Source organism: Engystomops pustulosus, chromosome 2 (assembly GCF_040894005.1).
Source record: "Engystomops pustulosus chromosome 2, aEngPut4.maternal, whole genome shotgun sequence".
Lineage (NCBI taxonomy): Eukaryota > Metazoa > Chordata > Amphibia > Anura > Leptodactylidae > Engystomops > Engystomops pustulosus.
In genome coordinates, this window is record NC_092412.1 from 64,339,451 (window position 1) to 64,352,695 (window position 13,245).

General features: G+C 39.0%; 1 protein-coding gene across 2 annotated transcripts in view; it reads left to right on the forward strand.

The window, feature by feature from the left end:
* TIMELESS (timeless circadian regulator) overlaps positions 1 to 13,245 on the forward strand; it is a 39,220-nt gene that overhangs the window by 19,915 nt on the left and 6,060 nt on the right. For both annotated transcript variants that reach the window (XM_072135023.1, XM_072135024.1), the window contains exons 13-28: positions 48 to 151; positions 260 to 429; positions 1,217 to 1,339; positions 1,422 to 1,573; positions 1,655 to 1,752; positions 1,834 to 1,957; positions 5,600 to 5,801; positions 7,323 to 7,474; positions 7,552 to 7,637; positions 9,199 to 9,322; positions 10,156 to 10,238; positions 10,542 to 10,684; positions 10,823 to 11,048; positions 11,359 to 11,427; positions 11,958 to 12,076; positions 12,433 to 12,637. In XM_072135023.1, coding sequence (XP_071991124.1) covers positions 48 to 151; positions 260 to 429; positions 1,217 to 1,339; positions 1,422 to 1,573; positions 1,655 to 1,752; positions 1,834 to 1,957; positions 5,600 to 5,801; positions 7,323 to 7,474; positions 7,552 to 7,637; positions 9,199 to 9,322; positions 10,156 to 10,238; positions 10,542 to 10,684; positions 10,823 to 11,048; positions 11,359 to 11,427; positions 11,958 to 12,076; positions 12,433 to 12,637 — 2,180 coding nt within the window. The remainder of the gene's footprint in view (positions 1 to 47; positions 152 to 259; positions 430 to 1,216; positions 1,340 to 1,421; positions 1,574 to 1,654; positions 1,753 to 1,833; positions 1,958 to 5,599; positions 5,802 to 7,322; positions 7,475 to 7,551; positions 7,638 to 9,198; positions 9,323 to 10,155; positions 10,239 to 10,541; positions 10,685 to 10,822; positions 11,049 to 11,358; positions 11,428 to 11,957; positions 12,077 to 12,432; positions 12,638 to 13,245) is intronic.

Genomic DNA, 13,245 nt, shown 5'->3' on the forward strand with positions numbered 1-13,245 from the left:
CTATTGCTAGCCTTTGTTCTGACATTCTACGTATTCTCTCCTTACAGAATGCATCTTGCTCTAAAAGCCTATCAAGAACTTCTCATGACTGTCAATGAAATGGATCATTCAAAAGACTCATCTGTTCGAGAAAGTAGCAAAGTTATAAAAAGTGAGTTACCCTGTGCTTTTACCAATGTATTTTATGTTTTTGTTTTGACAATGTATGAGTACTCTGTTTAGCGATACAAATTATTCTGATGACCGGTTCTTTGTTCAGATAACATATTCTATATGATGGAGTACCGAGAGCTGTTTCTGGCGCTTTTTCGTAAGTTTGATGAAACCAAACAACCACGGTCATTCTTAAAAGATCTGGTGGAAACAACACATTTGTTCCTTAAAATGCTGGAAAAGTTTTGTAAAGGGAAGAGCACCGTTATGGTACAGGTAAGCATGCATACTGAACAATAAAGGGTATCCGCTAATGTAAAGTACTTCATCCTCCTGTGTCCAATAGAATAAGTCCACGAGACACAATAAGTTGAAGATGTCAAACGGTAAAGGCAGTATACAATTCTTGCAACAAGGCATATATCGCAATGTTATGCAAAGTTTTCATAGAGTTAATTACTATGTTGACATACTGCTACTTATGCTCCCACGTACATCCACCAGGGCCCTATTTAGCAGTCCTGGTGTATCCAATCAGCAACACCATAATTTTTAAAACCCTTTAGGGCATTTCCCCTTCAAATACACTCTCCATTCAAGCCTGATTTATATTGTTAGACTTATTTAATAAACTCTTGAAGTGTGGGAGGGGAGCACTGGATCCACTTGGCTGCTATAGATTATGGCGCGGCTCCTCTTCTCTCTTCTCTAGCCAGAAGAGTCGTGTCCATTTCACACGCATGATGCGACGGTGTCGCCACTGATTAGGTCATCAGCGGCGACACCGCCGCATCGTAGTGTCCGTCGGCCGAGAGATCGCATGGACGCGACTGCCGGCTAGAGAAGAGGAACCACCGAGAACCGCACAGAGGATCTGGACTCGGGAGGGAGATTATTAAGTTTCTTTTTTAGTTTATTGACTCATGTATAAGCTGAGGGGTGAGGTTTTTTCAGCATGTTTTTGTGCTGAAAAACTCGGCGTATATACGGTAATTTAAAACTTGATGACTGTTGAAGAAAAAAAAATCCCACATATATTCTTATATTGTTTTCACACATAAAGAGCCGCAAGGTGAAAAGAAAGAAAAAGAAGAAATCGAGTCAACGTGATGAACTACCAAAAAGTTCTGAAGAGTTGGAGGAAATTTGGAGATCCCTTTCAGAAAAGCTTAGTAGCTGTGCTATGGTAATGTCTGCCACCTCCAGAGGCCATATACAGTATAGTTGTGCATTCCTATTTTCATGTTGCTTTGTCCTTGCTGTCCTAGGGCTCAGAAAGTCTGCCTGATGAAATTGTGCCTTTTGATGCTGCGTCTGAGATACCTGTGGAGGACCAAAGGACTGAAGCCTTGGCACGAATACAGAATGGTCTCCTAAGTGGCCAGGCTGGAGAGGCTCTAGTTCTGCTGCGTTCTGCTCGGTACTGTTAATGAAATTTTCTTTACAAAGCCCAGCTTTTTTTTTAACTCCGATTCTTACCTTGGCTGCAATTTTTCTGCAGAGAAGTATGGCCAGAGGGGGATGTGTTTGGGTCTCCAGAATCTAACCCTGAAGAGGAGGTTGAGCTCCTTAAGCAAATTCTCTTTGCTGATCTTCCTAGTAAGTAATAAAATGAGGTTCATGCTTTTTATTTTATTAAACTGGCTGCATGCATTTAATCTAATTTATACATATTAACAGGAACTTCTCAAGTAGAGGCAGATTTGGATGAAGAGGAGGAGGTTGAGGAAGAAGTAGAGGAGGAGGAACTAACTTCCGTACAAGTGTCTGAGAGGGAATTTAACTTTATAGACTACATGAAACGGTTGGTATTTGATGTGTACTTCAACTATATGTACATACAACTTTAAAAGGTTTCAGGGCCTAGAATGTTATTGGGGAAGAATTATCAAGGTGTCTGCACCCGTATTCTGGAGTAATTTGCACCAAATAAATCAAGGAAAAAGGAGGCACATGGATTTGCTGGGGGAAGAAAAAAAAAAATCTGTGTGCAAAAAAAATCTTCCCTATTGTGTCTGTAGAAAAGTTGTAATACATGGTAGGTAAACTACCAGAGAAGAGTCCAGCAGCATAAGTATACCTTTAACTGCACATTTTCAGGTTATTCTACTTCTACTCTTATAACTGATTGAACATGACCAGAGAGGAGTTGTAAAATCTTTTTTGCAGGGGCTCTTTAAGAGGTTGGCCACACATTTGCATAAGTTGCCCATGTGCCTTTACTGCCTAATCAATGGATTAAGCAGTTCTCCTGCTTACTATTGTAGTCCTTGCTGCTTTCTTTACATCTCTGAGCTCTGCTGTAAAGGAGGAGCTGTAGCAGGAGTTATGACTCCTTCTGCCATGTTTTTCAACCTCAGGACAACCCATGTAAGTAGGGGAGTGGCATAAAACCCAGCAGTCCTGAACTATACTAAAGCAACGGACAGGCACTGCCAATGTACATGAATCATGTGGAGAGATATCCCCGCATCCTAGCACAACATGTGAACAACCAAGAAGAAAGAGAGTGGATGCGTATGTTGGATTAAATGGTGAGAATTATTTTATTGCATCAACAAGAAAAAGACAAGACACCAAAAATATAAAAACACTTAAAAAATACACGTTGACCGTGTATCAAACTCTCCTGGGTCAAAATGTGACCCAGTACTCCCCAGCTAGCACCAACCAAGACCATGAAACCGTAACAATCACAAGTATAGGAGACGGCAAGGGTATGAAAAAATCATAATCATGAATCAGTACTGATAAACTACCCTGCTCATACAATACCCTAGGTATGATCCTCAGAGATCCAGTAGGGCTGGGTCAAGTGTCTGGACGGGATGCCGGGGAGGGGGAGAACCCCACGCGTATCGTCACCTCGGGGTGACTTCCTCAGGGGTAAAACCCAGCAGTATAATGGTATTCTGTGGACTTACTGTCTTTAAACCCTTACCAACATGTGATGTAGTATTGCGTCACATGCCGGGTGCATGGAGAGGGCTCACGGGCTGAGCCCTCTCCATAGCCGGTAAGTCTTTGCTGCAAATTGCAGCAAAGGCTTAACGGTAACACCAGCGATCGGTGTCGTGATGTCATTGGGGAGCGGCGATCTGTCGCCATGCTTCGGGTTAACGCATGCATTATAATGTGCTATCAGCACATTGTAATGTATGAGGAGTAAAATCCCATATACTGCCATAATGTAGTATGGCAGAATATGATAGGATCGTACAGACAACCTAGGGTTGTGTGAAAAATATTAAAAGTAAAAAAAAAAGTAAAAAAAATATATATATATAATAATAAACCCTAAAAACTCAAATCACCCCCCTTTCCCTAGAACTGATATAAAAATAGCAAATGTCATAAACACATTAAGTATCGCTGTGTCCGAAAATGCCCAATCTATAAAAATATGAGAACGGTTTTTCACTGCGTTTAACCCCGTAACGGAAAATCTTGCCCACAGTCGAAAATGGCACTTTTTTGCCATTTAAAAAAAAAAAATTATATAAAAAGTGATCAAAAGGTCGCACAGCCTTAAAAAGGATAACATTGTAAACGTCATCAAAATCCGCAAGAAACAACACCTCCCAAAGCTCCGTACACGAAGTATAAAAAAGTAATTAGTGCCAAAAGACAGCAAAATTTCCCAAAAAAATTTTGTACAGGAGGTTTTAATTTTTTTAAATGTATGAAAACATTATGAAACCTATACAAATTTGGTATCTGTGTAATCTTAACGACCCAAAGAATAAAGTAGACATGTCATTTGGGGCGTACAGTGAAATCCGTAAAATCCAAGCCCACAAGAATAAGGTACAAATGCGTTTTTTTACCAATTTCACTGCATTTGGAATTTTTTTCCCGCTTCCCAGTACACGACATGGAATATTAAATACCACCATTTTGAAGTGCAATTTGTTACGCATAAAATAAGCCGTCACACATCTCTGTACATGGAAAAATAAAAACGTACATGAAAAATAAAAAACCCAAAAACAAAAAAGGGCTACGGTGTTAAGGGGTTCTTTTATGTTTGATCTTTGGAAATTAAATATTTACAGTTCTGATCTTTAACCACTTCCCGACATTTGACGTAATAGTACTGCATCTCAGGAGGTGCAATTCCCGCAAAATGCAGTACTATTACGTCATGCCAGAAGCTGAGGGTGTCAAATATATATTATAGCCGACACCTGCCTCTCAGTGCGCAGCATGCTCAGTGTGTTACATTACACAGTGTAATACACCTGAACTACACTGTGTAAGGTGAAGAATAGCTTGAACAAGTGATCAGTAGATCGCTTGTTCAAGCTAACCTGTAAAAGTAAATTAAAAAAGTTAAAAACATTAAATAAAAACATTTTTTAATAAAAAGAATTAATTAAATAAAGTTAGTCCCCTAAACACAAATATTCCCTATACACATTCAATAAAGTGAAAAACCACGAACTCTCCAAAAAAAAACACAGATTTGGTATCGCCGCATTCGTAACAATCCGTTTAATAAGAGTTAATAAAATCTCATCAATAAGCTAATGACCCACTAAAATGAAGTATTTGTAAAGTGCATCTCATGTCGCAAAAAATAAGCCCTTATGTCCAAATTGCCAAAAAAATAAAGATTGTATAGCCAATAAAAAGGAACAATGCATAATCTGTTCTGAATGGCGCAGCTTCACTTCGATGCCCTGGCGTGTGCCCATACAGCAGGTTACCACCACATATGGGGTATTGTTATACACGGGAGAGATTGGGTATCAAATTTTGTGGAGCGTTTTGGTATTTTATCAATTTTTTGAAAAACACATTCATTTAGCCAAAAAAGTTTCTTTCAAAATTGCATCCGATTTTGTTTTAACCCCTGTAAAACAATTAAAGTGTTAACAAAATTCATAAAAGCTGTTTTAAGTACGTTGAGGGTGTAGTTTCTATAATTTATGGGGTTTTACTTTTATTTAGGCCTCTCAAAGTGACTTGAAACCTGAGCAGGTCCCTCAATAGCAGGATTTTGCTTTTTTTATGAAAATGTGCACCTGACGTTCAAAGCCCCATAACGTCCTACAAAAATGAGAGTATGCATAAAAAACCACTAAAATTTTTCAACTAACATGAAGTACAAAGTGTCACGAGAAAACAATTTTAAAATCACTTGGATATGTTAAAGCGTTTCAAAGTTATAACCATTTATAGAGACAAAGGGCAGATTTGAAAAAATGGGCCGTGTCAGGAAAGTGAAACGTGGCTTCGGTGTTAAGGGGTTAAATATTGGAGACATTATAAGGCTTCCTGGATAACTGCAAAATTTTCACAGTATTTGCTTTAAGGCTAGATCTTGAAATGCCCTGTGTTTTTCTGATGTGATACCAGATATTGATTTAAGAGACAATTTCATCATATATTTTTTTTTTTTTTTATTATTATACTATTGTATGTTTGTCTTATTTTCTTTCAGGTTTGCAAATGCTAATGTGGTGAAGACCTATGTTCTCCTCCTAAAGAACTATCAGCATAATAGTACATACACAAACCATTGTGTGGTGAAAATGTTACACCGAATTGCTTATGATATCAAAATGGATGCATTTCTTTTTCAACTCTCCGTCTTTTGCATTTTTAATCGTATACTGAGTGATCCAGCTGCCAGTGCCTACAAGGTAAGAGACTTTCATTTACATCTTTGCTGAATATTGGGGCTCATTTACTTACCCGGTCCAGTCGCATTCCTGCGGCGCGTTGTCTGACATGGATTTGGGTTCTGCCGGGATTCACCAAGGTCGTGTGCCCGATATCCAGTAGGTGTTGCTGGCCGACGGCAATTTTTCCAAATCCGTCGGCCATCCCCCCCCAATTTTCTGTTGCGTGAAACCCGGCGCGATTGCACCAAAATCAAATCGCTTGTGCCAAAATCTTTGGCGAAAGTGCGGCTGAGGAGCCCTTAGTAAATGAGCCCCATTGTGTCTACCTGTTGTCATGTAGTCAAATACAGGTTAATTAAAATTCGCCAACTCTGAATCCGAGCAGGAGCAATAGCCGGGAGATGTCCGTTTTTAACAGCAGAGACCTGGCTTTAAGATCTGTGATCGGAAATGATTTCAGCAATGGCTGTAGTGCATTGTAGTGTAATAGCTTCTTATGGTGAGGTTCCCTGGGGCAAGTACATGTGGTCCCCGACTGAAGGACACAATAGACAACCTCTAGGTACAGATGAATCTCTCTGCCCCTTGGTGAAGCTCTCTGAATGCTTTATTTTAGTCCTAGGCTGTAATGATAAACTGTAAGCTTTCTGTAACTAAGTTTTTTCTTTTATAATCCTTGCTCCCATGATAGAACAAAATTTTGAAAATCCCATTGTCACAGGGCAATTTTTTTTTTTCTTTCTGAAGTTACAATTATATACCAGTCCGGACTTGCATACAAAGTCAACTTAAATACGAACCTAAAGAACCTATCTTGTACGTAACCCAGGAATTGCCCATACTTCAGCTTTGTCTTTCTGTGTATATGTATACAGTATATGAACAGTATACAATAGTCAACAGCACTCTCTATATGTTAAAGTGTTGGGCCCCATTAACTGCAGCCTGATCCATGTTGTAGATTCTACAAATAAATCAAGTCACAGTGTGCCAGAAATCCAATGAGAAATAAATAAAATGATATTAACCAATATCAGTAACCAGTGTTAGACTGGAATATCTTGGGTCCACCAATAAAATCTGATCTTGGGGCCCACCACAGCTATGTTTGTTAAATAATCTATTAATATAATCATATAAATAAATAAATAAATAAATAAATAGGATAGTTGAGATGCTCTATGCTAAATATATGATAAATTACGGAGGGGGTACCATATCCAGCACTACTTATGCAGGGTCTGGGGGTCCACCTAACTGAGGGGCCCACAGGTGGATCCACCTGTTCCCCTTTGGGACAGTCCGAGCCAGTCAGTACCTCATATCGGGGCAAGGTTTCAGTTCAATCATGATATGTTGCAGCTAATAAACCTTAACCTAGTTTTCATTGGATTTTTGCAGGAGCACTGCAATTCTTGTTTATATTTGTTTAGGTAAACAAATAACACCTTTTTGATAACAACGAAATTTTGCATATATATATATATATTGCAATATTTCCTTGTAATATATATAATATATGTCCTGTTGATTTTTCAGGAACTAGTAGCGTTTTCAAAGTACATTCTTAATAAATTCTTTGCACTTGCTGCTACAAACGACAAAGCCTATGTGGAACTTCTTTTCTGGAAAAATACAAACCTTATCAGAGAAATGACTGAGGGCTACCGCAAACCTGGTGAAGAAGAGAGGTGAGGAATTGGTTTAGTAAGTATTAAGAAACCCATGGATTTCATGGCATGTCTTAGTTATGATTGTATTTTTACAGTGATGCAAATCGTAAGCGGATAAAATGGACACCTGAGGAAGAGGAGGAGCTGCAAAATCTCTACTTGCAATATAAAGAGGTTGAAGGTGAGACCTTCCAAAGATAATTTTTTGTTGAATGATATTTATATTATTGAATCCTCCTTCAGGTACTGCAAAGAAATCATTATCAGGTTGTGTATTCTGCCAGTAAATGGTCTGACTTGCCTTTTTCATGCACTAATCGAAGGGTGCAATTATGCATAAGCTCTTTACTTGTTAATAAGTACTTTTCTTGTTTTAATCCCACATTTTGCATGTATGAGCAGTTGTGACAACATGAGTATAAAGTTTCTGGATGATAGACATGGTGAGGCTTTAACAGAAACCTATCATCAAAGTCCAGCATGATAATCCTAGGACACTTAGTCATAGATGGTTGGGTGATAGTTGGTTTTAGAAGGAAGGAGGCCATGGATAACAAATATAAGAAGATTACCACAGTCATGGTTTCTGCATCTATGACTAAGTGACCCTGGTTTATCATACTTGATATTGATGGTAGATTATATTTAATCTTGTATACTTTTGAAAAATGTAAACCTGTTCTGTAATTTGGATGCCATACGTAACAAAGTTTAGATGTTTTGTTTACCTGATACCTAAATGTTTTAATTGTCATTGAATAATGTTAAGAAATCGGAAATTAATAGGAGTCTAGTCATAAAATTGACAAACTGTCCTTTTACTTGCTTTATCGATTCTTAAAGAGGTTGTCCGGGATTACAAAGTAGTCTATATATGTGTAAGGGGGATGGGGGTTGTATGAACATATGATATTCCTCTCTGACCACGCTCTTGTTCACCTGTGATGCCCCCTGTCACTGCTGCTCTATGTATACAGAGATCAGAAGTGGTAGCGTGGCTCGCATATAAATTTTTTTCTAATACCAGACAACCCCTTTATGTTTTTGGCAAGGCCGGCTGACCCCTTTTTTAAGGTATTTTATCTTTTAACAGTTAAGGTCTTTTTGGTATGTAATTAGTCATCAGTGGGGCACTGTACCGTAATAACAGCTGTTTTTGTGGTATGCAAACTCGTATCAAACTTTTGACTCGTGTCTCCTGGCTTTGACTCTTCTCCTCTGCCATGCTGCCAGTGAACACCCCCGTCCCCCTTGTTTTGGTGTCTCTGGAAATCACTGCCCTTTCTCCTTGTACTTGGGGACTGTCTGCTAATATTCAACTGCAGACATATAACATATAGATCTATTTACTTATAGGAAATATGTCAGTTTCTTTACACTGTGCCCTGTGTTACATTTATGTCATGTGACCAGAGTGACATCATCTAAGGTCCTTTAGCCTCCTAACACTAGCAAGCTGCACCCCATGTAAGTAACTTATCACATGACATCACAGCAGCCTGCATGGAGGATGGAGACTGGTGAATAGTAAGGCATGGGGAAGTGTAGATGGGAGGGGCCAGCCGAGCAGGACATGCTCCCTCTGATGTTTGGAATATAAGATTTATGGGGATGTAAGGGAAACTATTTTAAGCTAAGAGAGGGCTGTGAGTTGTTTATTAGGGCTCTATGGGAACCTGTCACTGGCTGTAAAAATGTGGCGTCCGGTTCCCTGTAATACAAGGACTCTCAATATTTTTCAGGTATTGATGTGGTTGATAATATCTTGGCAAATTTGAAGCCTGGAACCCGGACTCGGAAGCAAATTATTAACCATCTTGTGCAGATGGGTCTCGCTGATAGCGTTAAGGATTTTAAAAAAGAACCGTGAGTTATTGCACAGATCAATTAGACCTTTAAAGGGCAAGTGGGCTTTATTTTGACTGGTACTATTGGCTTACTGTCACACTGGGGCACTGCCTGCATGACGTTTATTAAAGGTTTTATGCACTCTTTACTTTACACCTTGCCTCTTTCCTGTACAGACACACACTCTTGCGAGATGAAAAGGGAACCTGCCATTCAAATTAACTCGCCCCAAAATAAATACTTCATAAATAACTATGATTAAAAAGCATTATCCTTATCCCTAAATATTTCATTTCCATGTTAAAACAATCAGTTCGTAAACTTAAGTGCAATTGCCTGAGGTGGGTCCAATCACAGTAAGTGAGTCCTTCGTATTCATTGTTCCCTGCACTGCCCTTCCTCCATGTACCTGAAAGGTCTCACTGCTACCACCATGCTGCCAGTATGGAACTAGCCTGCAATACAGCTCCCTTTACCAATGCCTTGCTGGAACCTTGAGTGAGAGACGTCTGTGAGGCTGAAAAATTCCTGAGGACGGGGTTAGGGGCAAGTGGGAGAGAGACAATGGCTTTGCTTGGCTCTGCTACATCATTAACCACTCCCTCGGAATGGTGAAGAGAAATGTGAAGAGAACCTTGCTCCTTACTCCTATCTTGGGAATTTTATCTATTCATTTTACAATTGTGTAGACATATACCGTAAATAGGATGTTTTGTGTTAGCTGTCATAAACTGTAAGAAGTAGGATTGTTTTATTCTGTGTGACATGTGAAGTTCTGACACTTTCGGGAGTTGAATGTCCATCCGTTTTTGGAATATAATACATTTTTTCCTTTGCTGAAATTGTTACAGTAAGGGAACACGAATTGTCCTGTGGACTGAAGACCAGGAGATGGAACTTCAGCGGCTTTTTGAAGAGTTTCAAGAGACTGATGGTGCGTGGTTGTATATTGTGACACTTTTTGTTACTATTTTGGGACAAAGACCTTTTTAAAGGGAACAGTCCCACCACTTATCTTTTCATACATAACAGGTATAACTGTAAAAACTGCAAAATGAAGAGTTATTAGTCAGAATACTCCATGTTAATACACATATTAACAATGAAAATAAAAACGCAAAAACCACAGACTTTGGGTGGTAACTTTCATACTTGAATCTGATGGTGGACCGTACTTTCAGGCCTTGTGGATAACAATTACAACTGGTGCTTTTTGTTTTTTGTTGGTTCTTTGCAGATATATTAGGAAATATAATGAAATGTATCACAGCAAAACGTTCAAAAGCTAGAATTGTAGAAAAAATAATAAGCATGGGATTGGTATCTGACCGGAAAGACCTTTATAAGAAGAGGAGGAGAAAAGGCAAATCATCAGGCATAGTATGTGGGGTATCCTTTATTTACTTAAACTATTTTTTCCTTAGTACAAAGTATAGGAAGTGAAATAAATTTTAATAATTTAAACAATTATGAATGCTTGTCAGAAAGTGATTACAATTGATTTGCTTTGATTTTTAGTCTGAAGAGGATTTCCTCCATGATCTTGGTGTTGATGGAAGGGATGAAGATATAGAGGATGAAGATGATGATGATGATGGTGATAATGATGATGAACATGAAAGTGAAGAGGATGAGGAACAGCAAACTAAACCAGAACATAAACCAAAAGAGAAATCAAGACGGAAAAATGACTTGTTTGAAGATAAGAAAATACAAACTATTTTACGGAGTTTACATGAAGAAGGTGATTACTTTTTATATTGTAAGATTTTGAGGCCACAATAGCCCGAAACGTATTAAGTACAAGGAACTATCATGTACAATGTTATCACAATATGTACCTTTTTTAAAATCTAAACAAAGTCATGCAAGTAAAATTACCCAAGCAAAAAAGTCTGAAATTGCAAGTTGTTATATTTACAATACAGTTTTTATTGTTTTTCTGTATGATTTGTTTTTATGTCCCTAAATAAAGTCACCCTTGTGCTGTCACAGTCCAGCAGTTTCTTGTTAAGTAATTGTCAGCTCATACAAAGTTGTACTTTTGTGTTTAGGCTTGTCCCCTCCTGTTGTGTGGCTTCAGAACTGCTTGAACCGGACCGCTGATGACCGAGAAGAGGATGGTGAGTTGCCTCTAGAGAAACTTGTACGAGGGTGGTTCAATAAGTACCCGTGTTAGAAATGAAGACACCGTTTTTCCCCCCAATTTTTATTTTGTTTTTCAACATAGCCCCCTTTTAGAAAGATGCACTTCTCCCAACGTTCCTGCCATGGTAGAGGCAAATATATCTATATTTTTTTATTGTAATTGACTTGATTTATATATATTTTTTAAATACATTTTGGAGTTTGCAAGCTTCCTATTGGTGTCGGAGGAAGTCACCCTCCTTTCAAACTTCTTTGAAATCGCAGTCCATGCCTGTTCATGGCATCTAAGGATATTTGTTTTTCTGATCCTGGACATTAGGTCTGGTGTTTGGCTGTGATAACACAGCAGAGCACCAGTTTCAGCAGGTCCAATATCCTGCAGAACTTCTTTGAAAGTGCTGCCAAAGTTAGTGACTAGTGTCACTAAAATTCTACAGCCTTACAATGTGTTCTGAAAGTCTTCAAACTCCAAAATTATATTAATATAAAATCTCCTCCCTTGCAGGCTCCTCTCAGTCAGTTCCTCTTGTTCCTTTAACCGAAGACAATGAGGATGCTATGGAAAACAAAACGTTCCAGAAGCTTTTGAAAACCGTGGGGATACGACCTCCAGCAAATGAACAGGCATGTTTTTGCACTTGATATTTTTGGTAAATCCTTGGTAATCCTTCAGGTATTTTCTTTGCAGTTGTATAACTTAGACAACATAACTTGAAAGTTGGTGCCTTGTTTCAATTGTTTTACAGTGTCTGAGCAAATAAAGTATGTTTGGTGATACATTCCCTTTAAAGATGCACCAAATTTATCACTTTGAATCATGTCTGATGAGCATTGTGATTCTAGTCTAAAAAAAAAACTAAAAACAGATGCTGTGCACAGAATTGGGAGAGAGAGTTCTTCAATTTTTATTTCTAATTGTAATTTAAGACCAGAGATTTATTTTAAGTTACTAATTTTACTTTTCTTTCTTTCACTTGCAGGAATCATTTTGGCGCATTCCAGCAAAACTGAGCCCGGAGCAGCTTCGGAAATTAGCATCTTCTCTCGTTCTTTTATCTTCAGAAGAGACTGTTGAAACACCCACAGAGTCTGATGACCAGGGCAATAATTTAGAACAGAGAGCCGAGGCATTACGTGCCCTTTTGCTTGCTCGGAAAAAGAAAGTTGTAGCAACCACGGCTATAGGTAAGTAGATAAGCAGTATGCATAGATTAGGATACTGCAGCATAGGTTTTGCATATAATACTCAGCAGCACCTGTAGTATCTGGCTGTGGAGGGTTGGCCATAGTGCAGGAGATCAGACAACCCATGATGTATTGTACCGAACTAGTATTGTTTTCTTTTTCCTTATAATATATAGAGATTGTATGTATCTGATTATATTAAATCCTGAGCATTTTAGTGAATAGAATTTTACTTACAGAACATAATAAAGCTGAATCTTTTACAGCCTTAGGCTACATTCACACTAACGTATGGAGGACGTATATACGGCCGATATACGTCCTCCATAGACGGCAATGGGCACACGCCGCCCTACGGGAGCGCTACGGTGCTGCACACGTGCGGCACCGTACCGCTCCGTACCCGGAAAAAGATAGGACCTGTCCTATCTTTTACCGTAATACGGCGCCGTGCGCCATTGCTTCCTATGGGGAGGGGCGGGGGTGAGCTGCGCTCACCTCCTCCATCTCTCCCCTTACACTGCCGTTGCCCGGTACGGTACGGTACGGTACGGGCGGGCAACGGCAGTGTGAATATAGCCTTTGAATGTATTTCCCAGGCTGCAAAC